Source organism: Chiloscyllium punctatum, chromosome 8 (genome assembly GCF_047496795.1).
Source record: "Chiloscyllium punctatum isolate Juve2018m chromosome 8, sChiPun1.3, whole genome shotgun sequence".
In the NCBI taxonomy this organism is placed as follows: domain Eukaryota; kingdom Metazoa; phylum Chordata; class Chondrichthyes; order Orectolobiformes; family Hemiscylliidae; genus Chiloscyllium; species Chiloscyllium punctatum.
This window is the reverse complement of record NC_092746.1, coordinates 51,918,486-51,944,331: the sequence shown is the minus strand read 5'-3', so window position 1 is coordinate 51,944,331 and position 25,846 is coordinate 51,918,486. Positions and strand designations below refer to the sequence as shown.

Here is a 25,846-nt window from a genome sequence, read left to right as displayed (position 1 = left end):
CCTAACCTGCACAGCTTTGGATTGTGGGAGGAAACCGGGGCACCCGCAGGATACCCACTGGTCACTGGCCTCCAGTCTGAAAGAAAACCCTCTACCACCACCCTCTCTCTTCTACCTTCGAGTACATGTGATTTAACCTGGCTAAACAATCTACTATGTGGAACCTTGTCGAACGCCTATACTGATGTCCAGATAGATCACGATGCAGAGGTGCCCGTGTTGGACTGAGGTGAACAAGGTCAAAATTTACATGACATCAGGTTATAATCCAACATGTTTGCTTGAAATCTCATGCTTTCGGAGCGCTGCTCCTTCAGGTAAAGTGAAAAGAAGCGGATCTCCGAAAGCTTGTGATTTCAAATAAACCTGTTGGACTGCAACCTGGTGTTTTGTGACTTCTGACCATATAGATCACATCTGAGTTCATCAATTCACTTTGCTGCTGCTTCAAAAAACCCAATCAAGTTAGTGAGCCAAAACTTTCCACACACAAAGCCGTGTTGATTGTCCTTAATCAGTCCTTACCTTTCCAAATACATGTAAATCCTGTGCCTCAGGATCCACTCCAAAAACCTGCCCACCACCGATGTCAGTCTCACCAGTCTATAGTTCCCTGGCTTTTCCTTACCACCTTCCTTAATTAATGGCACCACATTAGCAAACCTCCTGTCTTCCAGCACCTCACCTGTGACTATCAATGATCCAAATATCTCAACAAGGGGCCTATCAATCACTTGCCTAGCTTCCCACAAAGTTCTAAGATATACCTGATCAGGTCCTGGGGATTTATCCACCTTTGTGTTTTAAGATGTCCAGCACCACCACCTCTGTAATATGGACATTTTTCAATGTGTCATTACTTATTTCCCCAGGTTCTCTGGCATCTATGTCCTTTTCCACAGTAAGTACTGATGCAAAATACTTTAATATCTCCCCCAACTCCAGCGGTTCCACACATAGGCAGTCTTGCTGATCTTTAAGGGGTCCTATTCTCTCCCTAGTTACTCTTTGTCCTTAATGTATTTGTAGAATCCCTTTGGATTCTCCTTAAACCATGTTTGCTCTCCTGATTTCCTCTTATGTATACACGGTGGCTCAGTGGTTAGCACTGCTGCCTCATAGCGCCAGAGACACGGGTTCAATTCCTGCCTCGGGCAACTGTCTGTGTGGAGTTTGCACATTCTCCCCGCGTCTGCATGGGTTTCCTCAGAGTGCTCTAGTTTCCTCCCACAGTCCAAAGATGTGCAGGTTAGGTGAATTGGCTATGCTAAATTGCCCGTAGTGTTAGATGCAGTGTTAAGTGTAGAGGAATGGGTCTGGGTGGGTTGGTCTTCAGAGGTCAGTGTGGGCTTGGTCGGTCGAAGGGCCTGTTTCCACACCTTAGGGAATCTAATCTAATCATCTGCCTTTATGCTCTGATAGAGATTCACTCAGTCCCTGCTGTCTATACTGACATATGCTTCGTTCTTCCTCTTTACCAAAACCTTAATTTCTCTAGTTATCCAGCATTCTCTACACCTTGGTGCCTTGCCCTTCACCCTAATAGGAACATACTATCTCTGGACTCTGGTTATCTTATTTTTGAAGGCTTCCCATTTTCCAACATCCCTTTACCTGCAAACATCCATCCCCAATCAACTTATCAAAATGATTAAGCTGAAAATATTCTTGCAAATTGTATGCAAAATCAGATTCTTAAACACACCAAAAATGAAATCAGCTATTCAGCTTTAAAGTTCTGTCCACTCTAAACAAAACAATATCCAAAAATTCAAATGGAAATATGGAACAAGAATATCTAGACAACCTTAATTGAACAAATGGCTATTCAGTAGAAGTCAGAACTTAACCCCATTTACCATCCCTGAACTCCATTGTCCACACACTACTTCAACCTCAACTAACTCTCATAAGACATAAATTATTTCGCTGACAACCAACTTGGCTCGAAATTGAGAACTAGTTAGTATTCCTCTCTCCTCCCTTGTCCATCTTCCACACAGACCGTTCCCTCCAGGAAACTTTGGTCCACTCTTCCTTCACTCCCAACACTCCCCTCTTGCAACCCATCTCCTGCACTTCTGCCTTCACCCCTGACTCTTAACTCCCACAACAGCTTGTCCTTAGCTACCATTCCACCAGCATCCACATTCAGAAGATCATTAGCTGCCATTTCCGCCATCTACAGCGAGGTATCACCACTAGACACATGTTCTCCTTCCCTCCCTCATCTGCCTTCCACAGGGATCATTCCCCCTGGGACACCCTGGTCCACTCTTCCTTCACTCCGAACATCCCCAGACCCCCAGATCCCCCCCCCCCCCCAACAACTCACCTTCCCCTGCAACTGCTCAAAGTGTAACACCTGTCCATTTACCTCATCCCTCAGTATCCAAGGGTCCAAACATACCTTCAAGGTGAAGCAGCGATTTACCTGCACTTCTCACAATCTATTCTACTGCATTCGCTGCTCACAATGTGGTCTCCTCTACACTGGGGAATCGAAGCGCAGACTGAGTGACTGCTTTGCAGAACATCTATGTTCTGCCCACAAAAAAGACCCTGAACTTCCAGTTGCCTGCTACTTTAACACACCACCCTGTTCCCTAGCTAACATCTCCATCTCAGGCTTGCTGCAGTGTTCCAGCGAAGGTCAGTACAAGCTAGAAGAATAACATCTTATTTTCCGCTTAGGGACCCTGCAGCCCTCTAGACTCAGTATTGAGTTCAATATTTTTAGGGCCTGAACTCTCCCATGTCCTAGCCCCCTACCCAACCCCAGGGCTAGGTATCACATAGTCTGCTATTACACATTACCTATTGTTAACCACGAACAGTCTTCATCAACAGCTACTTTGTCTGTCCAACTGTTCTTCTTTCTCTTTTGGACTCAATCCCAACCTATTTTCCGCATATAAACTGATATTTTCCAAGCTACCATCAGGTCTGAGGAAGGGTTACCAGACCCAAAACGTTAACTTTGATTTCTGTTCACAGATGTTGCCAGACCTGCTGAGCTTAACCATCAGTTTTTGTTTTTGCTTCTGACTTACAGCATCTGCAGTCAAAAAGTGAAAATGCTTAGCAGGTCTGACAGAAATAGGAACAGAGTTGCTGTTTCAGGTTTAAGCCTTATTATGAGCTAAAGAAAGTTAGGAATGTTACACTTGAAGCAAATAGTGATAGTAGAGGCTGTAATTTCCAAGGAATAGGAATTGTGCTCAGATTGTGCAGATTAAGAAAGAGCTATGTGTTTCTGACAAGGAGCTTTTGATTCCAGAGCAGGGGATGTGCCTGATCCAGTAGGAGAGTGAGTCTGTTCCATCCTAAGAGGGGAAGTGAGCTGCTGGGTTCCGGGGGAGAAAGGGTGTTTGGAGTCTGAGGTGGAGAGTGGGCTGTCAGTTCCCGGGGGGAGGAAGTTGTTAGATCCCAGGTGGGTGCAGTGGAGGTCAGAATCTGTGAATTGTAAAGTGTCTGTGGAGTTGGCCTGTGTATGATATATTGAGAGTTCAGTTGAAGCTTATATTTGGTATTTAATAGTCTTAACCTTTCCTGAGTAACTGTTTATTTAACTGAACCTTCCAAATTCTCTGATATAAATGTATACCTTTCGAGTGTTCAAGACAATATGAAATTGCTGATCAGAAACGGGAACTTTCCTGGCAGTTCCTGATGCGCAACTCTCATCCACAGTGGAAAAATAACTTGGAAAATCTGGATCAGCCATTTGTATTAGAGTGGAGGGTAGTTGGGATTTAATGTAAAAGAATCTAATGGTGCAAGATAAACAGAATGGGACGAGAAAAGAAACAAAAGATAAATCTAGAGGAATTGAGACTGGCAATAACTGGATCATTGGGCTGGATTACTCGAAGTGCCATATTACTCGCTCCTGTGTGAAAGGTTGATCGTGAGCCATATTACAAACAGGAGAGGGGATCATGATGCCCTTTTTTTTTAAACTGCTTTCTTAGTTGTCTGTAATAATTTTAAAAATATGTTTTTTTAGCACCTTGCTATCACATTCTAATTAAACTTAGCAAATAGATCAAAGAGGAAGGAGAGCCAATGTTGAGGTTTTATTGTCTAGAACCTGAAACTAAAATGTCCCGACCCTTTCTGATACATCTGTCTTTAATTCAGCTCTTTTTACATTGACCGACGTATCATAGGCTACGTCAAACTTACAAGTTTTATCTCTGTTGTTGGCCTTCCAAATCTCTTGGTTCCTGGTTTGACCTCTCTTTGCTGGTTTAATTCAAGTGGCACTTCTAAAGGCAGTACAAACCTCCAAACTTGTTTTGGTTCTTGGCATTTCTTGTTGCTTACTGCTGGCTTTCTCCAGCCTTTCTGGGTTGTTCTTTTCTGTTTGACATTTGTTTTGCTATCAGTCAACTCATTTCCCAAATAAACTATCCTTTATGGTATTGGCATGCTTGAGATGCCCCAAATGTTACTAGAACATAACAAATTCACTCTCAAATTAAACTTTAGCCAATACCACCTCTTTGCTCTTTCCCAAACAGCACATTATAATTTTATTTGCTGACCAGTGGAAATCTTTTACTTTCCCCACTTGTGAACATCTGTTTTTTTGGGGAATACAGATTCCTTTATCGATACAAACTTGAGACAGCTGTCCTAGTCCACAATCTTGCCTGACCATCCTTAATGCCATAAACATTGGTCCTGCAGCTTGAGTATCTGGGCAACACCAGAACCAACAGTTTTCCTTTATATGCTTGGTCTTTTTGCGATGGAAGCACTTGGGGCAAATTCCTATCTGTCTATCCTCAAATTTTCCTTGTCTTAATGATCAGAGATAGTTCTGTCTTCTCTGCCTGGCCTCCCTTTGCTCTCCAATTTGTCTCCAAGGTATTTACCTCGCCCTAATCTCTCTCTGGTCTGTGATGGCTTCCAAAATTCAGTTTACCTGAGTTTAAGAGTATTTAGAGTCACAGTGTCATAGAGATGTACAGCACTGAAACAGACCCTTCAGTCCAAGTCCATGCCAACCAGATATCTGAAATTAATCTAGTCCCATTTGCCAGCACTTAGTCCATATCCCTTTAAACCCTTATATTCATAGACCCATCCAGGTGCCTTCTAAATGTTATTGTACCAGTCTCCTCCACTTGTCCTGGCATCTCATTCCATACACATACACCCTCTGTGAAAAAGTTGTCCTTTAGGTCCCTTCTAAATCTTTCCCCTTTCACCATAAACCTGTGCCATCTGTTAGGCAGAATTGCAACCTGCTTGAACTCTGCTGTCCCCGTTCATCAATATGAATCTGAATTGGAAAGGATATGGAGCCTTTGAAATCTTCTGACAGAATGACCTCATGAAGATTTGTTAGATGGCTTCAATTTTAAGTGCCCATAGCATCTGGTGAAGATTAGATTAGATTAGATTAGATTACTTAGTGTCAAAAGCAAGCTGCTTAGGTTGTTTGTAATTCAAGTAGGTTTAGGCAGGCCAATTCTTCAGGGTTTTGAATTCTTGCTTGTACACCTCTGACACTATCTATTATGTACTTAAAAAAACATATTTTTGCTGCCTTGTAGTCAATGGCCCTCTCGTCAGGTACGAGGGAGTAAACGTTGTGAGCTTTCTCTATCATCTAGCTCTGAAGCAGCAGTGACTAATAATGGGCAGGTCACATTAACTGCTGTGCTAAGTTTTCAAAAGAAATGAAGAAGATGTTCATCTCTTCCTCATCAGACTTGCGTGAGAACATGAGAAATAGGAGCAAGACTAGGCCATCTGGCCCTTCAAGCCGACTCTACTGTTCAATTAAATCATGGCTGATCTTTTTGTGGACTCAGCTCTACGTACCTGGCGGCTTGACCATAATTCTTGATTCCTTTAATATTCAAAAAGCTATCTTTGCCTTAAAAATATTCAACGTGGTAGCCTCAATTGCTTCACTGGGCAGGGAATTCAACAGATTCACAACCCTTTGGGTGAAGGTGTTTCTCCTTAACTCAGTCCTAAATCTCTTGTCCTTTATTTTGAGGCTATGCCCCTTAGTTCTACTTTCACCAACCAGTGGAAACAAGTTCTCTGCTTCTAATCTATTCCCTTCATAATTTTGTATACTTCTATAAGGTACCCCTCATTCTTCTAAATTTCAATGTGTATAATCCCAGTCTACTCAATCTCTGCTCATAAAACAACCCTCTCAACTCTGGAATCATGCTAGTGAACCTCCTATGCATCCCTTCCAGTGCCACTATATCCTTTCTCAAAGAAGAAGACTAGAACTGTAGACAGCACTCCATGTGTGGCCTCACCAGCACCTTATACAGCTGCAACATAACCTACCTGTTATTAAACTCTTCTTCTTGCAGTGAAGGACAATATTCCATTTGCCACCTTAATGACTGCTGCACTCGCAAACTAACTTTTTATGATTCATGCAGAAGGACACCTAGGTCCCTCTGCACAGTAACATGCTGCAATTTTTTGCCATTTAAGTTATCCATTTTGCTGTTATTCCTACTACAATTGATGGCCTCACATTTAACAAAATTGTCCTGTATCTGTCAGACCTTTGCCTATTCACTTAACCTATCTGTCATCCCACTGCAGACTTTGTGTCCTCTGCACATTTTGTTCTATCAATCTCTATCCATGCTAATACATTATCCTTAATGCCATGTATCTCTACCTTATGCAGCAGCCTTTTGTGTGGCACCTTGTTGAAAGCCTTCTGGAAATGCAGATGCGCCACATCCATCATTTCTCCATTGTCCATTGCGCTTGTAATATCCTCAGATAATTCCAGCAATTAGTTAAACATCAGCTGCCTTTCATGAAACCAAGCTGCATCCACCTGATGAAACAGTTTCTACCCAAATCTCTCACTATTTCTTCCTGGATGATAGATTCAAGCATTTTCTCCACTTCAGAAGTTAGGCTAATTGGCCTGTAGTTACCGGACTTTTGTCTACCTCCTTTTTTAAACGGTGGTGTCACATTTACTGTTGTCCAATCTGCTGGAACCATCCCAGAGTCCAGAAATTTTGATAAAATTACCACAAGCACATTTGTTATTTCACCCGCCATCTCTTATTTACCTGGGATGCATTCCATCAGGACCAGGAGATTTATCTACCTTTAGCCCCAACATTACCTCTTTAGTGATAATAAGAATTTCTGTTTCTAGGTTCTCATCTGCCACAGCCACGTTGTCATCAATAATTGGCATGTTATTTGTGTCTTCCACTGTGAAGACTGACACAAAATACTTGTTGAATGCCTAAGCTATTTCCTTATTTCCCCATTATTAAAACTCCCCTCTCATCCTCTAAAGGATCACTATTTACCTTAGCCACTCTTTTTTATTTTATATATTTCTAAAAATGTTTGCTATCCGTTTTTTTATTCTGAACTAGTTTACTCTCATAATCTATCTTACATTTCTTTATAGCTTTTCTCGTGGCTTTCTGTTAACCTTTAAAGATTTCCCAGTTCTCTAGTTGCCCACTAATCTTTGCCACTTTGAATGCATAGGTTCAATTTGATACACTCCTGTATTTTGTTAGATATCCATGGATGATTTTCCTTTTTCCCTACAGTCCTTTCTTTTCACTGGTATATACATTTGCTGGGCACTGTGAAAAATTGATTTGAAAGTCCTCCATTGTTCCTCAATTGTCCTGCCACATAGTCTTTGCTCCCAGTCTACCTTAGCCAACTTCTCCCTGGTTTCATCATAGTCTCCTTTTGTTTAATAACAAGACATTGGTATTGGAGTTTACCTTCTCACTCTCCAACTGTATTTTAAATTCAACCATACTGTGATTTCTTCCAAGAGGATCCCTTAATATGAGACCATTAATTTTTCCTGTCTCATTACACAGATCTAGGAAAGCTTGTTCCCTCGTAGGTTCCATTATGTGATTTTCGAAGAAACTATCGCGATACATTCTATGAACTCCTCCTCAAGGCTGCCTTGACTGACATGGTTTAACCAATCAATATGTAAATTAAAATCTCCCATGATAATTGCAGTACCAGTTTTACATGCATCAGTTACTTTTTTTTAATTGCCTGCTCCACCATGATATTATTATTTGGTTGCCCATAGGCTAAGTCCCCTTTCTAATTTCCATTGATTCAACCTCTTTCTCCATGTAAGCTCTCACTACCGCCTTGATGTCATCCTTAAATATCAGAGCACCACCACCTCCCTTTCCTTCCTGGCTTCTCCTGACTTGGGAATTAAATGGGCAAACTTGAGTCTGAGTTATGTTTCATTCTGTCATCAGATTTTGGTCTCCTTCCTTTGCCAGAGCTGCCTCAGTTTAAATTATCTTTCTTTGTTGCCTGGAATTCTCTCCTCTTCCCTTTTCTTCCTCTTCATTTTTCCATATTCTACCCCTTTTCCTGTTTTTTTCCTGGAAATATCTTGCTTTTATTTTGCTGAGATTCTATTTCTTGTCTTAGCCAATATACCGTTTTGATTTATTTGTTTCATTATCCTCAGTTTCTAGCTCATTTTCCATTTTCTGATTTTCTTGGCTCTCAGGCAGAACTCCACCTCTAAGTTCCTAACTATTACATCTGTCAGTTTCTCACATGTTATTTTGTTCTGATCTATTAAAGCATTGATATGGAATGTAAACATCTTGGCACTCTTAAGTCTCAGAGATTCAAGAAAACATTTTAGCAGTTTCTTTACTTTATAGCTTTTGAAGGAATAATTTGGTTATCAATTTCAGTTGTTTTACTTGCGAACTGAGTGTTATAGATTGAGTTTCCAGATGTATAATGGCAAGGTGAGGAGAGGTCTTGGCTTTTTTTTGACCAGATTTTGGATGCATGAAGAGAAATGATCTTCCTCTGATGGGCACAAAGGCTACCTTAAAAGAAGTCATCCCTTTTTCTCTGTCACCTGTGAGTGCAGTGAAAAGTACCTGCACTGCAGTGCCTTGTCTCCACCTTTTCATGTTGCAAGTGCAATAGTAGCACAAGCAGCAAGAGACACCTAAGTGGCCTGTAATTTGTTACTTAGGGCTTTCCCCACTCCTCCAGCAGAGTGCTTTGAAATCCAGCCTTTTATTAGGAGGTGGTGTCCAATGAAAAAGGAGCTGTGTTCATGAGAGATTGCTGAAAGGTAGTTTATATAAACTTGAAATCAAATTTGTGGAATTGATTTAAATTTTTTTCTTGCATAGGAGACTGTTGAAGTATTCTTGACGCATCCATCAGTGAAAGATGACCCAGACCTGGAAGGACGGACAGCGTTTATGTGGGCTGCAGGAAAGGGTAGTGATGATGTCCTTCGAATTATGTTAAGAATAAAATCAGACATTGACATCAATATGGCAGATAAATACGGGGGAACAGGTTAGTTTTCTGGTTTAAACCATTGAGCCACTTTTACAGTGGACAAACTATTTATGCATGTACTCACTTTGGTTATCATCCATACAGTTTTGGGGGGATCAAATGGCCTATGTTGATGATAGTTGATGACTATCATCTACCTACCTAATCTTAGAGATTTTCTTCCTCTCCAGTACCTGCTTTAAGCTGGTTTTATCTATCCTAAACCTCACTTTTCTCATGTATATTTTTTGTGAAGTGGTTGTTATTCCACAACGGGTTAGTGATGAATCGCCACGGCAGATTCGCCGCCAATGATTCGCTGCCAGTGTTTCTCCACTGGGGTCGTTTGACCTCTGGAGACTATTCGCCACCGGAAGTATATATATGTACTGATTGTTTTCCCTCCCGCCTGTTCTTTCATACTTCTCAGTCCCCTTTATTTATACAACTACATACTACATATTAATAAAAAAAAGGTAAAATAAATATCATTTTATTGGTTAATTCTAACTTCAGGAAAACATTCTGTCATAGCACTGATAGCTGCCTGCTCAAAGTCACAATGGACATACTGTGGTCTGGGATTAGGTACCAAGGACTTCACCATTTCAAACATACATATGTTGAACGCTGCTTATTTAGTAGAAGTATATACAATATCGGATGAACCCCATCAAGTCTTTTTGCTAAAATACAATATACAATATGTGGATCCGTCCACTACATCGGCAAAACTTAATACTTGAATCACTCTTGGATAGTTTATCAAAAGTATATATATATAAAACCATCATGGTAAAACTTCTTATTTCCACGTTTACTAATAATTTCTGTTTCCATACTAAAAATTCCTGTTCCAAAAATACAAGCTTAAAAAAACTCTCCTGTAATGAAAATAAGTTGTTACTGAAACAACGCAAACACTACCTTAATCAATATAACGACAATTTTATATACCACCAATATTCAAAATATACGACTTACTTGCGACAGCGAATCGTCTTCAGTGGCCAATGGGCGGTGGCTAAGTGTCCTCGGTGGTCAAAAGGCAGTGGCTAATCGTTGTTAGCGAATCTGCTGTGTCGAATGGTTCCATCCCGTCCACAACGACCAATTATCTAACGTTCTATTAGGGTTGTTTTTCAGTCCTTTTTATATATAATATTTCTTCCAAGATCTTAGACATGTCAATATCATCAACTAGAGACAGAGTTTCAGTAGCTAACATGCACTTAACTTTTCTCATTTTCTAAAAGCAAGGATTTTCACAAATCCTTCCGGAACTGTAAAATCCGTCACCAAAACTTGCATGCAAGGCACCTCTTTAAAAAATGATTAATGTAATAATTTTGGAATCACTCAAGCTTGGGAACTTTAGTATACTTGTCTCTATTTTCATTTTTTTTAAAGTTCTGTTAACTCTCAAGATGCCCCCTTTGATTTTGTTTTGTGGCCAGGATAAGTTTCAACACACCAGGACTTTCATCTGTTCTAGTCTGTGTGCCTAACCAGGAAAGATGTCTGATGAGACTCCACAGCTGTTCCATCTCATTCTTCGTAGCAGCCATATTTTTCTATCCAGATCGGGTTCAGATTGCAATAGGAATGACATTTTCTAATTAAAACTGTAGGCATAGAATTGCATCTGACTTACCCTGCTAAATTTTGAAATGCATTATCTGAAAGCTTCAGAAGCTTGAATGCCAGTTTTGAGTTTCTTCCTCATTTGATTCATAATCTTTTCATCAGTCGTTGCTGCAATCCACAGAATTCTGGTACACATTGTAAACATGCCTGAAAGTCTTCCTTTATAATGCCAGTTGGAGTCAGCCTTCAGTTGTAAACATAATGTTAATAGAACTGCCCTTTATTGCCGGCAGCTAGCCTCTTGCCAATTCAAACCAACCCATTACCCCACCCACCACACCTTTCACTTACACCCTTTATTTCAATTAAACAAGTATCCACCGTAGACTGCCCTCAGGAACCCTGGTGAATTGAAATAAAATAAGGTCCTATGTGTCTATCGCAGATTTCTCACCTTTTTTTTAAGGAAAAGAATATTTGAAAGCCCATTCAATTAATTTTTTCAAATACTTAATTCTTAATGAAAGCAAACGTTTTATTCATAGCCACACACAAAGCCTTTATAGACACTTAGAGCTGTCAGTCATTTGTGTAAATACTACTCCCCACTGTGATGATAATAGGCTGTGGAATCAGTCAGTCAGCACCTGATCCTCAATGATCGTCCTCAGGCATATGTCAGCTGAGGGCTAGCAAGATTGCAAGCAGCTGCAGCGGGCTTTTTTGAACTTGAAGGATTTGGGGATTTAAGTGACTTGACAGCTTGGTAGTTCTACTGATCGTTTCTGTTTTTTGCAACATTCCTGTTTACCCTTAACAATCCCAAAGCAAACTTTAGTTCTTCTTCTAAAGATCATCTTTGCTTTTCAAAAGTGTATTTTATCTTTTCAAAAGGACCACGCCATCCCCACCCAGTGTAAGTAGTTGGTGCATGGTTCAAGGCAAAACGTGGAAATCAGGTCAGGTCTCTGGTGTCATTTGGCAAATGCACATAGCCTTTCTGGCTCTGTAAACATTTGATTCAAAGTTTGTCAAACTAGAAAATACATCTTAGTGGTGTTGGTTGGACCAAACCTGAAGTTATCTCAACTGTAAACCTTATTCACTGTAAACTTTAGCTGCTATTTTAACAGCTTGTAAAATAATTCAAAAGCCAACTTTATGGTTAGATATTACATCTAAGATCAGAAAAGTTATTTTGGACATGAATGTTGTCTATTCTTTGAGCCCATTTTCATCAGCGTTTCATCCCATTCTAATTCTAAATCTTCTCCTCTTGCCCATATTTTCTTAGCATACATGTTTTGATTTTGTGAAAAAGAAACATTTTTTTTTGTCTACGTCATTTTTGTGTTGTCTCACTTCACTGTGCTGTTGTGAATTGCACGCTTGAGTTATGAACTGAAATTCTGGTTCTCCGAATATAAAATTAGGATATTTACAAATTTGACAGTTCAGTGTCAATTTTGGTAATTTGCACAATGCTCTACTCTTGCAAAGGCAGAAGTTAGTGTGTTTGGGATCAAGAAAGCAGAATGTGAATTTACAAAGGAATAGGTCTGAGGCAACATTTTAATTAACTATTCTAAAAAATCACATCAGCAAATAAAAATTGAGCTGACAAGTAGATCCTACATTTGTGGGAGAAAAAGGTTAATAAAACTGTAACTAGTGATGAAAGATGGATGACTGTTAATGAGACATTCCCTCTCTTCTTTTGTGATAAAGCTGGGATAATGGGGAGGTAGAGAATAAATTCATACCATTTACTATACTGCCATACTCCATACTACTTTCCTCAAAGCGTTGTGAATCTGTAATATTCACTATCCAAGAGTATAATGCATTCTGTGGCATTGAATAAACTTGAGGAGACGGACAGTTTTTTTAATGAGTAGTGGATTGTAGAGAGTGGACAAAAAAGTGAAATTGAGGCTAAGATGAGATCAAACACGATCGTGTTAAGTGGTGGAGCAAGCTGAAGGGCTGAATTGCCTCTCCTATTCCTCTTTCTTTTGTTATGAGGATCTTAGTGAGTTTTGAGAAGATCTATTGCCATTCCTAAAGCAGGGATGGTTTCAGCAGATATGATTATTATAAAGGATTATGATCAGGCTAAATAAAAAGTAATTGCTTTAACTGATGGGTTTGTTATCTAGTCCTGCTGAATTTAATTAATTAGCAAGAGTGATGAGTGAAGTTTTCTTTAGATACATGCATTGAGTTGCAAGATCTGTAATGCTGTACCTGAAAGTAAAGCAGATTCACCAGTAACTTGCAAAGAGTTTTCAGTACATCTCAAAAAGAACAGAATTGCACAGCTACGGGGAAAATATAGGTCTATGGAGCTATGTTTTCAAAGAATTAGTGTAGACATGAATGTCTTCCTCCTGTGATGGTTGATTCTAAGTGTAGGAGACATTTTCTTAGGAATGTATTTGGCTCCATTAAATACAGATTTTCCTAAAGTTTTCCCCTTCCTACCATAATGATATTTATATCTACATGCACTTGGTTTATCCACAGGATTTACAATTAATTGCTAATTATCAAATACTGAACTACAGTTATTGATTATAACATCCTTTTTTTAAGGATCAGGGGATAAGAATCCATTGGTATCTATTTCATTGGCAGTGTCCGTAATAAGTTTTGCTTACTCAGTAAGCCTATGCTTGTTAGATTATCGTGAATTCTTGTGTGCAAGTGAACTGAATTTAAAATTTTTATTGTTGTCTGCACAGCTTCTCATCACACCTTACACCTGCAACCTCTTCCAGCCTCATGTCCCCTCATGAAACCTTGTCTTCAATCTTAGGTTCATTGTTCATTTTTCCTTCTATTCATCCCAATATTGGTGACAGACCAGTTGTCTCAGAATCCTATATTTTAGAATTCATTACCTAAATATCATTACTTTTCTGTTTCATCCCTTTTGAAAACCTTAACTGTGCTTATCTTTTCAACCAAACTTTTGGTAATGTTCTTAGCTCATTCTGTTTATTTCTTCTACCTAGTTTTAAATTACCCTACTTTTTCCCATTAAACACATTGGAATATTTTTATCTCGTTATCAAAGAAATTATAAAATTTATTGTCATTGTTTCATTTGCTTAATCTTCTTCAGATCCACAATCATATGTTATGAATTCAAATGGTGTACTACTTAAAGGGAGACAATACCTATTACTCTCTGAGTAAGATGAAAGCAACTGAAACCCCTTGACCTCATTACAAATGAACTGATGACTTAAGAGAATATCTGCCCATTGCCTGGAAAGATAGCAGGGTGTTGTTTGTTTGGGTTAGGACTATTATTAGTTGTGCTGTCCCAGCACCACACTCGACTCTGATCTCCAGGATCTGCAGTCCTCACTTTCTCCTATAGAACTATGCACCCAACCTCTGCAGTGAATGTATGTCTTTTCCACAAAAGTAGTCTAACCTGTACTTTTAGAAGTTACCTTATAACAACTAAAATTCAAAAGCAAGACTCCACAAAGGAAGGCAAAGAAATAATTAAAATCTAAACCAAGCTTTATGCCACAGCCTTACTGATAGGATCACTGGGGAACCAAATGACATGTTGCAATCAAAATCTTCTATCATAGAGTCATACAGCATGGAAACAGACCATTCAGTCCAACTAGTCCTTGCCGATCATAATCCAAAATGAAACTAGCCCCACCTGCCTGCTCCTGGCCCATATCCCTGAAACCTTTCCTATTCATGTATAATTATCCAAATATCTTTTAAATGTTCTAATTGTACCCACATCCACTACTTCCTCAGGAAGTTCATTCCACGCATGAACCACTCTCTCTGTAAAATAAAAAATTTGCCCTTCATCTTTTTTAAAATCTCTCTCCTCTCACCTTAACAATGTGTCCCTAGTCTTGAAATCCCCCATCTTAGAGAAAAGACAACTCCCATTAATTCTATCTCTACCTTATTATTTTACAAACTTCTATCAGGTCGTCTTTCAACCTCCTATGCTTCAGTGAGAAAAGTCCCAGCCTATCCAGCCTTTGTTTATAACTCAAGCCTTGCATACCCCAGCAACATCCTGGTAAATCTCTTCTGAACCCTCTCCAGCTTCGTCATATTCTTCCTATAACTTGACGATCACAACTGGACACAGTATTCCAGAAGCCTCACCAATGTCCTGTACACCCTCAATGTAACTTCCCAACTCCTATAGTCAAAGGACTGAGCAGTGAAGGCAAGCATGCCAAACACCTTTTTAACCACCCTGTTTACATTCGATGCAAACTTAAAAGAATCATGCAGCTGAACCTCTATGTCCCTCAGTTTTACAACATGACCCAAGGTCCTATCATTAATTATATAAACCCTACCCTTGTTTGTTGTACCAAAATGCAATACCTCATATTTATCCAGTTTGAACTCCATCTGTCATTTTGAGGCCATTGACTAATTTGATCAAGATCCCTTTGAAATCTTCACTGTGTACTATGCCACTGATTTGGGTGTTGTCCACAAACTTACTCATCATGCCTTCTATGTCCTCATTCAAATCATTTATATAAATGATAAACAAAAGAGGACTCAGAACCGCTTCCCACAGAACACCGCTGGTGACAGGCTTCCAATCTGAAAAGCAACTCACCACCGCTACTCTTTGTCTTCTACTAATGAGCCAATTGTATCCAATTGGCAAGCTTAACCTGAATTCCATGTGACCTAACTTTACTAGTTAGTCTACCCTCGGATGCTGCCTGAACTGCTGTGCTCTTCCAGCACCACTAATCCAGAATCTGGTTTCCGGCATCTGCAGTCATTGTTTTTACCATGTGAAACCTTGTCGAAGGCTTTACTAAAGTCAGGGTGTGCTAATTAGGTTTATTGTGTAATATTTGTTCTGATCAGCCTGCCAATGCAGGACAATTTGATTTGTGATCTATATTGTCCTTGTAATGTGCGTAATCATCTTTTTCTCAGTTTCGACCTCGAGATATTTGCACATTATTCTCTTTGTACTAAGGAAGCGTTAGGATGCCCCCTTTGGTAACAGACAAAACTGCGGCAGCTGCATGTTGTGTCTTTAGCTTCTCTCAGAAAAAGTGTGTAGTAATAAAAATAGGGTGTGTTCATTGCTTCTGTTAGCATTGCTTAGCTCCATGGTGACAAATGGATATTGTGCCTTAAGAAATTCAATCCATCCATCTATCCATAGATACTGACAGCACTGAAAGCTTTTCATTGTTTAGGTTAATGGTGAAAGTGAAATTCCTCCTCCCTAGTGTAGGAAACAAGTAGCACATTTGCAGGAGCCACTCCACAGTGCTGTCGTCAGTTACTGGACATGACGGTAGCTGGGCTAGCTGCACAGACAAAGACGTTTTTGTAGTTGCTTGGCCTGAGAATCCCCTTGATCACTGTGACTCCAACATTGAATATCTTGATTACAAGACAACTTGTGTACTTGAAGTGGGAAACAAGCAAACAGCATCAGAATGACTGATAGTGGAAAAAACAAGCCATGCTGACACAGCAGCTCTTTATTGTCTTGCTGTTATTGGCATCTTAAATGCTATTTGTTTAACAGAATGACAGCATCTATTTCTTAAAAGGAGGGAAAAAGGCTGAAGTTTGGATTTAGGAAGAATCAGAACCTGCCAGTAAAATACCTGATCACGCCAAACCTTCTAAACAGCAAGGGATTGCTTGCCAAATACCTTAATTCTAACCAGCAACAGAGCACATTGAATATTTAAATATAAATCCACAGCAGATTGCCAGCATCTCGATTATGACAACAAAAGCTAAGATTATATAAGAGAGATATTCACAGATGTACATGGACACCCCTTTTCATATCAAACCATATTTTCTTTGTCCTTTATAAACTAAAGGACAATGTTTCAATAAATTGATGGGCATAGATAAGGTGAATAGCAAGAATGGGAGAGTTCAAAACTAGGGGGCATAGTTTTAAACTGAGAGGATTAAGTTTTAAAAACTACATGGGAACAACGTTCTTACATAGGGAGTGGTTCATGTGTGGAATGTCAGATGAATCATAGAATCCCTACAGTGTGGAAGCAGGCCATTCGGCCCTTCGAGTCTGCACTGACTCTCCGAAGAGCATCCCACCTAGGTCCACCCACCTACCCTGTCCCTGTAACCCTGCATTTACCATAGCTAATCCACCTAGTCCGCATATTCCTGTTCACCATAGGCAATACAGCATGGCCAATCCATCAAATCTGCATATTTTAGGACTGTGGGAGGAAACCAGAGCATCTGGAGGAATATTACGCAGATGCAGAGAGAATGTGCAAACTCCACACAGACAGTTGCCCGAGGGTGGAATGGGACCAAGGTCCGTGACACTGTGAGACAGCAGTGCTGACCACTGAGCCACCATGGTGTCCATGGTGGCGGATGCAGATACAGTTACAACATTTAAAAGACATCTGGATAAACACACAAATAGGAAAGATTTGGTGGGCTATGGGCCAAACTCGGGCAAGTGGAACTAGTTTAGTTTGGGAACATTGTCGGTGTGGAATGGTTGGACCGAAGGGTCTGTTTCCACGCTGTATGGCTCTATTAATAGTTGCACATGTAAAGAAAGTATTGAAGAATATTTATTACAGCAAACAAGAGATTGTGTAATATCACTGGACACATAATCCAGAGGGCAAGGCTAATGCTTTGAGGGTCAGGGTTCACATCTCAGCTGGCAGAATTAAAATTCAATTAACAGATCCAGAATTGACAGCAAGTCTCAATGATGGTAACCAAAAGCTGAACTTTACCAAAAATCAGGTAAATGTCAATTTCAGGAGTATAATGGAGAGTTTCTATTAATGAGCTCTCACAAGTATCTCATTCAGTGTTCTGCTGTTCTCCTCAGTATGTCTGCATCAGACCTCTTCAGCACCATTCTCATCACATCTTGCACTCACCAACAGAGAAAGTACCTGCCGCTGCCAGAATCATCTTGAATTCTGCCACTGGCTGCATGTGTACAGCCCAACTCTGCACCAAGACAATTGCTGCCAGCCACAAATAGTCCTTCACAGTAGACTTTGTGAGAGTAATCTTTGCATGGTCAGGAAGGAGAGATCACATTGGGAGCGAGACACAGCCCGAGTGAGTAAATGGTTTGGAGATTTTGGAGTCAGTGTGGGAATTTGATGGAGAGGGGAAGAGGTGCTGTTTGCTTGCTTTTCTAGCACGTAGTTTGTAAGTTTCTTTAACGGGATAAATTGAAACCCGGAATCAGCGCCCAGCACAAAATAAAGAGTGACATTTCAGGAAAACCATATATTCATTGGTTGGTAAGAGCTTGATAGTTTGACTATCTATTAAAGCTTACTTTCAGATTGAAGGTTCATAGAAGAAACATTTACAGGTTACAGTTGGAAATATTGAACAAAAAGCACATTAAGAACTAAGTAAATAAAATAGAGATGCGGGGTTGGGTGATGAGTTGTACGTGCTTGATGTGGGAGCTGGTGAACACATTTTCATTCAGAGTGACTGCACCTGTAACAAGTATTTGTTTAGATTAGATTAGATTACTTACAGTGTGGAAACAGGCCCTTTGGCCCAACAAGTCCACACCGACCCTCCGAAAGCAACCCACCCAGACCCATTCCCCTACATTTACCCCTTCACCTAACACTACAGGCAATTTAGCATGGCCATTTCACCTAAACCGCACATCTTTGGACTATGGGAGGAAACTGGAGCACCTGGAGGAAACCCGGGAGAATGCGCAAACTCCACACAGTCAGTTGCCTGAGGCGGGAATTGAACCCGGGTCTCTGGCGCTGTGAGGCAGCAGTGCCAACCACTGTGCCACCGTGCTGCCCCAGCTCACAGTTGATGAACTGGAGTCTGAACTTCCGAACACTATGACATGCCAGGGAGGGGGAGTATTACGTGGATGCTCTGTTTTAGGAGGCAATCACGCACCTTAAATTAACTACCTTGACTTCGGTCAATGGTCAGGGACAGGAATGTGCGACTATGAGCAAGTCAGGTAGAGGAATCCAGGAGGTAATGCTGAAGATGCTTCCATCCTTGAGCTTGTTTAACAGGTTTTGAGATTCTTGCTCCCTGTGCAGATGAGAATGGAGACTGTAGAGAGGATGAGCAAACTGACCAAAGATGTGAAGGTTAGATGGATTGACAATGCTAAATTGCCCATGGTGTCCAGGCATGTGCAGTTTAGGTGAATTAGCCATGGGAAATGCAGGGTTACAGGGATAGGGCCGGATGCCTTCAGAAGATGGGTGTGGACTTGATGGGCCAAATGGCCTGCTTCCACACTGTAGGGATGTTATGACCATAGCACTGTGGGACACAACAACATTCAAGTGGGGGGAGAAAAGGGAAATTTAGCTGTAATCAGGGAGAGTATAGTCAGTGGAATAGAACGGTTCTCCCCGAAGGCGGTGATGCTTGTCTGTTGCCCGGGTTCAAGAATCTCATTTGGGTTGCAGGGGAACTTTGAGTGGGATGGAGAAAAATCTAGTTGTTGTGGTCCACATAGGTACTAATAGTATAGGTGGAAAGAAGAAAAGGTTCTGATGAAGGAATATGAGCAACAGGGAAAAGCAGAAACTAAAAGGTGCTAATCTCTAGGTTATTACCTGAGCCACGAGCTAATTGGCGCAAAATCAACAATATTAAAACAGTAAATGTGTGGCCCAAAGATTGGTGTGGGAGAAATGGGTTTGAATTCATGGAATATTGGCACCAGTGTTGGGGATGGATGGAACTGTTCCAAAGGGATGGGGTCTGCCTGAATCATGCTGTGACCAAAGTCCTTGCGAACTGCAGAACTAGTGTTGTATGTTAAATAGTGAGTGTTGGGCGTAGATTTATTTGCATGCAAAATTATGGGAAAAATTAATTAGATTAGATTACTTACAGTGTGGAAACAGGTCCTTTGGCCCAACAAGTCAACACCGACCCATTCCCCTACATTTACCCCTGCTCCTAACAACTACGGGCAATTTAGTATGGCTAATTCACATAACCTGCACATTTTTGGACTGTGGGAGGAAACCGGAGCACCCAATGGAAACCCACGCAGACACAGGGAGAATGTGCAAACTCCACACAGACAGTTGCCTAAGGCAGGAATTGAACCCGGGTCTCTGGCGCTGTGAGGCAGCAGTGCTAACCACTGTGCCACCGTGCCGCCCAAATGGGGACGAAGGCTCAGTAAAGGATGTTAAAGTTTCTTGGCTGTTTGTAAGATTTTAGAGTCCATTATTAATGACGAGATTGCAATGTACTTTGAAGTGTGTGGTAAAATAGGGCTAAGTCAGCATGGTTTCATCAAGGGGGTACGGGGGGGGGGGGGGGGGGCGGTCATCTCTGACAAAATTGCCTATAGTGTTAGGTACATTAGTTGTGGGTAAACGTAGGGGAATGGGTCTAGGTGGGTTACTCTTCGGAGGGCCGGTGTGGCCAGTGGTCATGATCAGTTTGGATTTTCAGAAGGCTTTTGAAAGATGCTGATCAGGAGGCTGCTAAATATGGTAAGGCCCCATGGTGTTAGAGGCAAGGTACTGGGATAGATACAGGAATGGCTGACAATCGGGCCATGTTATGGTAGCAGCCAGTGACGAGTGGAGTTCTGCAGGTGTCAGTGTTGGGACCACAACTATTATACATAATACATAGATAGACTATCTGAAGGATCTGAGGGCATTGTTGCTAAGTTTGCAGATTACACAAATATAGGTGGAGGAACAGGGTGTGTTGGGGAGAGAGGGAGGCTGCAGAAGTGCTTGGACTGGCTGGGAGAGTGGGCAAAGAAATGGCAGATAGAATACAATGTGGGAAAGTATGAATTGTGCACTTTGGTAGGAAAAATCAAAGCATAGACTACTTTCTAAATGAATAAAGGCTTTGAAAATCTGAAGCACAAATGGACTTGGGAGTTCTATTTCAGGATTCTCTTAAGGTAAACATGCAAGTTCAGTTGGCAGTCAAGAAAGCAAAAGAGGGCTCAAATACAAGTGCAGGGATGAACTGCTCAGGCTGTATAAGTCTATGGTCAGACCACATTTGGCATATTATGATCAGTTTTGAGCCCCATATCTGAGGAAGGATCTTCTGGCCTTAGAGGGGGTGCATAGGAGGTTTACAAGAACGATTCCGAGATAAAGGGCTTGTTAAATGAGAGTGAGTGGGGTCTCTGGGTTCGTATTTAATCAAGTTTAGAAAGATGAAGGGGGGATCTAATTGAAATTTATAGAATACTGAGAGGCCTAGATAGAGTGGATGCATTGAAGATGTTTCCACTTGTTGGAGAGTCTGGGGACCTGAGGGCGCAGCCTCAGAGTGAAGGGGACAACCCTTGAGAACTGAGATGAGGGACAATTTCTTCAGCCAGAAGTTGCTTAATCTATTGAACTCATTGCCACATAAAGCTGTGCAAGCCAAGTGATTGAGCATATTTAAGACAGAAATTGATAGGTTCTTGATTACTAACAGGATCAAAAGGCAGAGCGGGGTTGAGAAAAGTATTGGCCGTGATCAAATAGCTAAGTAGACTTGATGGGCTGAGTAGCCTAATTTGGCTCTGATATATTATGGTCTTATGGAAGAGTAATGATTTCCAAAAGGATATTTCAGCAGAAATATAATCACACATTCATGAATGTTTTGCTACTTTAACATAATCTCTCTCTTTCTCTCTCTCTCTGTCTTCTCAGAGTTTTGCTTCTCCTGCTTCAACGTCATGACCTGTTTAAAATCTGCCAAACAGAAAAACTGTTTCATTCAGAGAGAATGTTGCTTTTTCCTCTTTAACAACTTCTGTTTAAACAACTGTCATTGTAACTACAGCTACAATATTCAAGTTATAAATACCCATCCTTAGTGCCATGCTACATTTACACACAGGGCCCAGTTCTTCATAGGCAGAAAGAAAATGATCACACACTGGACCTTTTTCACTGAGGGCAGGACTTCGGAGAAAGCTAATCCCTGCTGCATGCCCATTGCAGTGCTCTGACCAAGTCAACTTTCCTGGTTTGCATTTAATCAGTTAAGTATGATCGATAACATTCATGCTGCATCTTCATGCAAACCAACCAACCAAGAATTACTTCTCTTGTTGCGTAAATTGTTTCCTTTCTAAAGCCGGTTCCATTGTATTTCAGTTCTAATGAATGCAAGATGAAATGTCTCAACTTTGTGTCTCTTCTTAGCAATGTTTTATTGATGTTCAGATTTTTGAAGCTGAATTCAGATTCACAGACTGCTGTGATTGGATTTGAACTTTCACTGGATCACGTTCAGAGCTCAGAATTATTGTTCCAGTAATATAATCACCAGACTAGATGCCCGTTTAGGAATATAAATGAGTTTACTTACTCTTGTGTTTGACTTTTAACTGAAAAGTTCTGCATTCACGTTTGAAGTACCGTAATGGATAATGTTTACTCATTATGAATTAAAATTTTCCTTAATGCTAAGAAATTAAACTAGATGATTCTGTCCATTTCTGTGTACTTGTGTGTATTATTTACATTATATCAAAATGTCCATTTGATACAAATATTTCTTCTTTCAATGCATCCAGCTCTACATGCTGCAGTCCTCTCTGGTCATGTTAGCACAGTGAAGCTTCTGTTGAAGTATGGGGCACAAGTGGATGCCATGGATGTGATGAAACATACACCACTTTTCCGGGCTTGTGAGATGGGCCATAAAGAAGTGATCCATACGCTCATTGAAGGTTAGATTTTGTTCTAATTCCCATGGAGATCTAAAATATTTTAAAAACAAAGGAATAACTATAACACCAAAAGAGAGAGAACTGTTGGACAAGGTATCAATTTTTGAAACATTTTTGAAAAAAAGCTAACTAGAATCAAACATCGATTAACATGCGAAAGGCATTTCATACAAAACGCAAGTTTCTCTTTTAAATTGTTCCTATGATAAAGAAATGCCTCACATACTCACAAATACTGATATTGCTTCCCTCATAATTGTGGTACCATATGCATTCTCACACACTTTCTAACTTGTCCTGTCTTTTTTAGCAATGATGATATTGAAAGGCAGGACAAGTTGGAGAGGCAAAATGGCTTACTTCTGTACATATTTTCATATTTTGTATTTTTGTAGGATTTTTCACTTCCCATCCAATCATTTGGCCTGTGAATCACAATCACCAGTAACCACCAAACCACAATTATTGCTGACAAGGTGCATTTCTACAAATCCTCTTTCACATGTCATTATAATCCTGAAGGAACAGAATCCTCACCCCTTTCTGCTTTCCACAAAGACCGTTCCCTCCGTGTCTACCTGGTCAGGTCCACGCCCCCCAACAACCCACCCTCCCTTCCTGGCACCTTCCCCTGCCACCGCAGGAATTGCGAAACCTGCGTCCACACCTCCTCCCTCACCTCCATCCAAGGCCTCAAAGGAGCCTTCCACATCCATCAAAGTTTTACCTGCACATCCATCAATGTCATTTATTGTATCCGTTGCTCCCAATGCGGTCTCCTCTACATTGGGGAGACTGGACACCACCTCGCAGAGCGTTTTAGGGAATATCTCTGGGACACCCGCACCAATCAACCACACCACTCCGTGGCCCAACATGTCAACTTCCTCTCCCACTCTGCCGAGGACATGCAGGTCCTGGGTCTCCTCCACCGCTGCACCCTCACCACCAGACACCTGGAGGAAGAACTCCTCATCTTCTGCCTCTGAACACTTCAACCCCAGGGCATCAATGTGGACTTCAACAGTTTCCTCATTTCCCCTCCCCCCCACCTTATCCCAGTTCCAATCTTCCAGCTCAGCACCATCCCCATGACCTGTCCTACCTGCCTATTTTCTTTTCCACGTATCCACTCCACCCTCCTCTCTGACCTATCACCTTCATCCCCACCCCCATTCACCCATTGTACTCTTTGCTACCTTCCCCCACCCTCCTCTCTGACCTATCACCTCCATCCCCACCCCCATTCACCTATTGTACTCTATGCTACTTTCTCCCTATCCCCACCCCCCTTTCATTTATCTCTCCACCCTGCAGGCTCCCTGCCGGTATTCCTGATGAAGGGCTTTTGCCCGCAACGTCAATCTTCCTGCTCCTTGGATGCTGCCTGACCTGCTGTGCTTTTCCAGCACTATTCTAATCCAGACTTGGGTTTCCAGCATCTGCGGTCCTCATTTTTTACCTCTGAGGATTTGAGCTATAGGGGGAGGCTGAACAGGCTGGAGCTGTTTTCCCTGGACCATCGGAGGCTAAGGAATGACCTTATTAGAGGTTTACAAAATTATGAAGGGCACGGATAGGGTAAATAGGCAAAGTCTTTTCCCTGGGGCCAGGGAGTCCAGAACTAGAGGCCATAGGTTTGAGGGTGAGAGAGGAAACATATAAAAGAGACCTATGGAGCAACTTTTTCACGCAGAGGGTGGTACGTGTATGGAATGAGCTGCCAGAGGAAGTGGTGGAGGCTGGTACAATTGCAACATTTAAGAGGCATTTGGAAGGGTATATGAATAGGAAGGGTTTGGAGGGCTGGGTGCTGGCAGGTGGGACTAGATTGGGTTGGTATATCAGGTTGGCATGGACGGGTTGGACCAAAGGGTCTGTTTCCATGCTGTACATCTCTATGACTCTAAGTTGCATTTGTTAATCAAGTATCAATGCGGCTAATGTTACATTTCTTTCTTAATTCAATCCACAAGTAATCTAAACAGAATCTGTCACTTCATTTCTATCATGGATGCTTATGCAGAGTTACTATTTTGCAATACTGAAGAAGTGATTTCTAATTATCACCAGGACCATGAGTTTATGCTTTATTTTTAACATGCTTTTCTGAGATAACTGCTGGGATTTCAGGAATCATATTTTGATTTATTTGGTTTTTTTGTCTCCATTATCTATTGTATTCAAATGTTTCAAAGTTAAGCAATCTTCTCTGATAATTCAAAGTCATTTACTGTTGGAGAATGAGACTTGTCTCATCATATTTATTTAGTAAATAATAGGAAGAAGTATAAAGTAAAATATCAGACAATTTAACATAAATAGGAGAAAGTGAGGACTGCAGGTGCTGGAGATCAGAGCTGAAAAATGTGTTGCTGGAAAAGTGCAGCAGGTCAGACAGCATCCAAGGAGCAGGAGAATAGACGATTCAGGCATAAGCCCTTCTTCAGGAATGAGGAAGGTATGCCAAGCAGGCTAAGATAAAAGATAGGGAGGAGGGACTTGGGGGAGGGGCATTGGGAATGCGATAGGTGGAAGGAGGTTAAGCGGAGGGTGATAGGCCGGAGAGGGGGTGGGGACGGAGAGGTCGGGAAGAAGATTGCAGGTCAAGAAGGCATTGCTGAGTCCGAGGGTTGGGACTGAGATAAGGTGGGGTAAGGGATGAATGCAGATTTCTCCAGCTTCCTCAGGATCTCCCATCCACCGCCTCTAACCTCATCGTCCCACAACCCCACACCGCCCGTTTCTACCTCCTGCCCAAAATCCACAAATCTGACTGCCCCAGCCGACCCATTGTCTCAGCCTGCTCCGCCCTTGAGCCCCGCCTCTCCAATTGCCACCAGGACAGAACCCCACTGGTCCTCACCTACCACCCCACTGATCTCTAGATACATCATATCATCCTTCGTCATTTCCGCCACCTCCAAATAGACCCCACCACCAGGGATATATTTCCCTCCCCTCCCCTATCAGCGTTCCGGAAAGACCACTCCCTCCGCGACTCCCTCGTCAGGTCCACACCCCCCACCAACCCAACCTCCACTCCCAGCACCTTCCCCTGCAACCGCAAGAAATGTAAAATTTGCGCCCACACCTCCCCCCTCATATCCCTCCAAGGCCCCAAGGGATCCTTCCATGTCCATCACAAATTCACCTGCACCTCCACACATATCATGTACTGCA

At 41.4% G+C, this 25,846-nt stretch overlaps 1 protein-coding gene across 12 annotated transcripts in view; it reads left to right on the top strand.

Moving 5' to 3' along the window:
• Positions 1–25,846, top strand: part of invs (inversin) — a 282,226-nt gene that overhangs the window by 132,644 nt on the left and 123,736 nt on the right. For all 12 annotated transcript variants that reach the window (XM_072575544.1, XM_072575542.1, XM_072575547.1 and 9 more), the window contains 2 exons: positions 9,186–9,357; positions 22,508–22,663. In XM_072575544.1, coding sequence (XP_072431645.1) covers positions 9,186–9,357; positions 22,508–22,663 — 328 coding nt within the window. The remainder of the gene's footprint in view (positions 1–9,185; positions 9,358–22,507; positions 22,664–25,846) is intronic.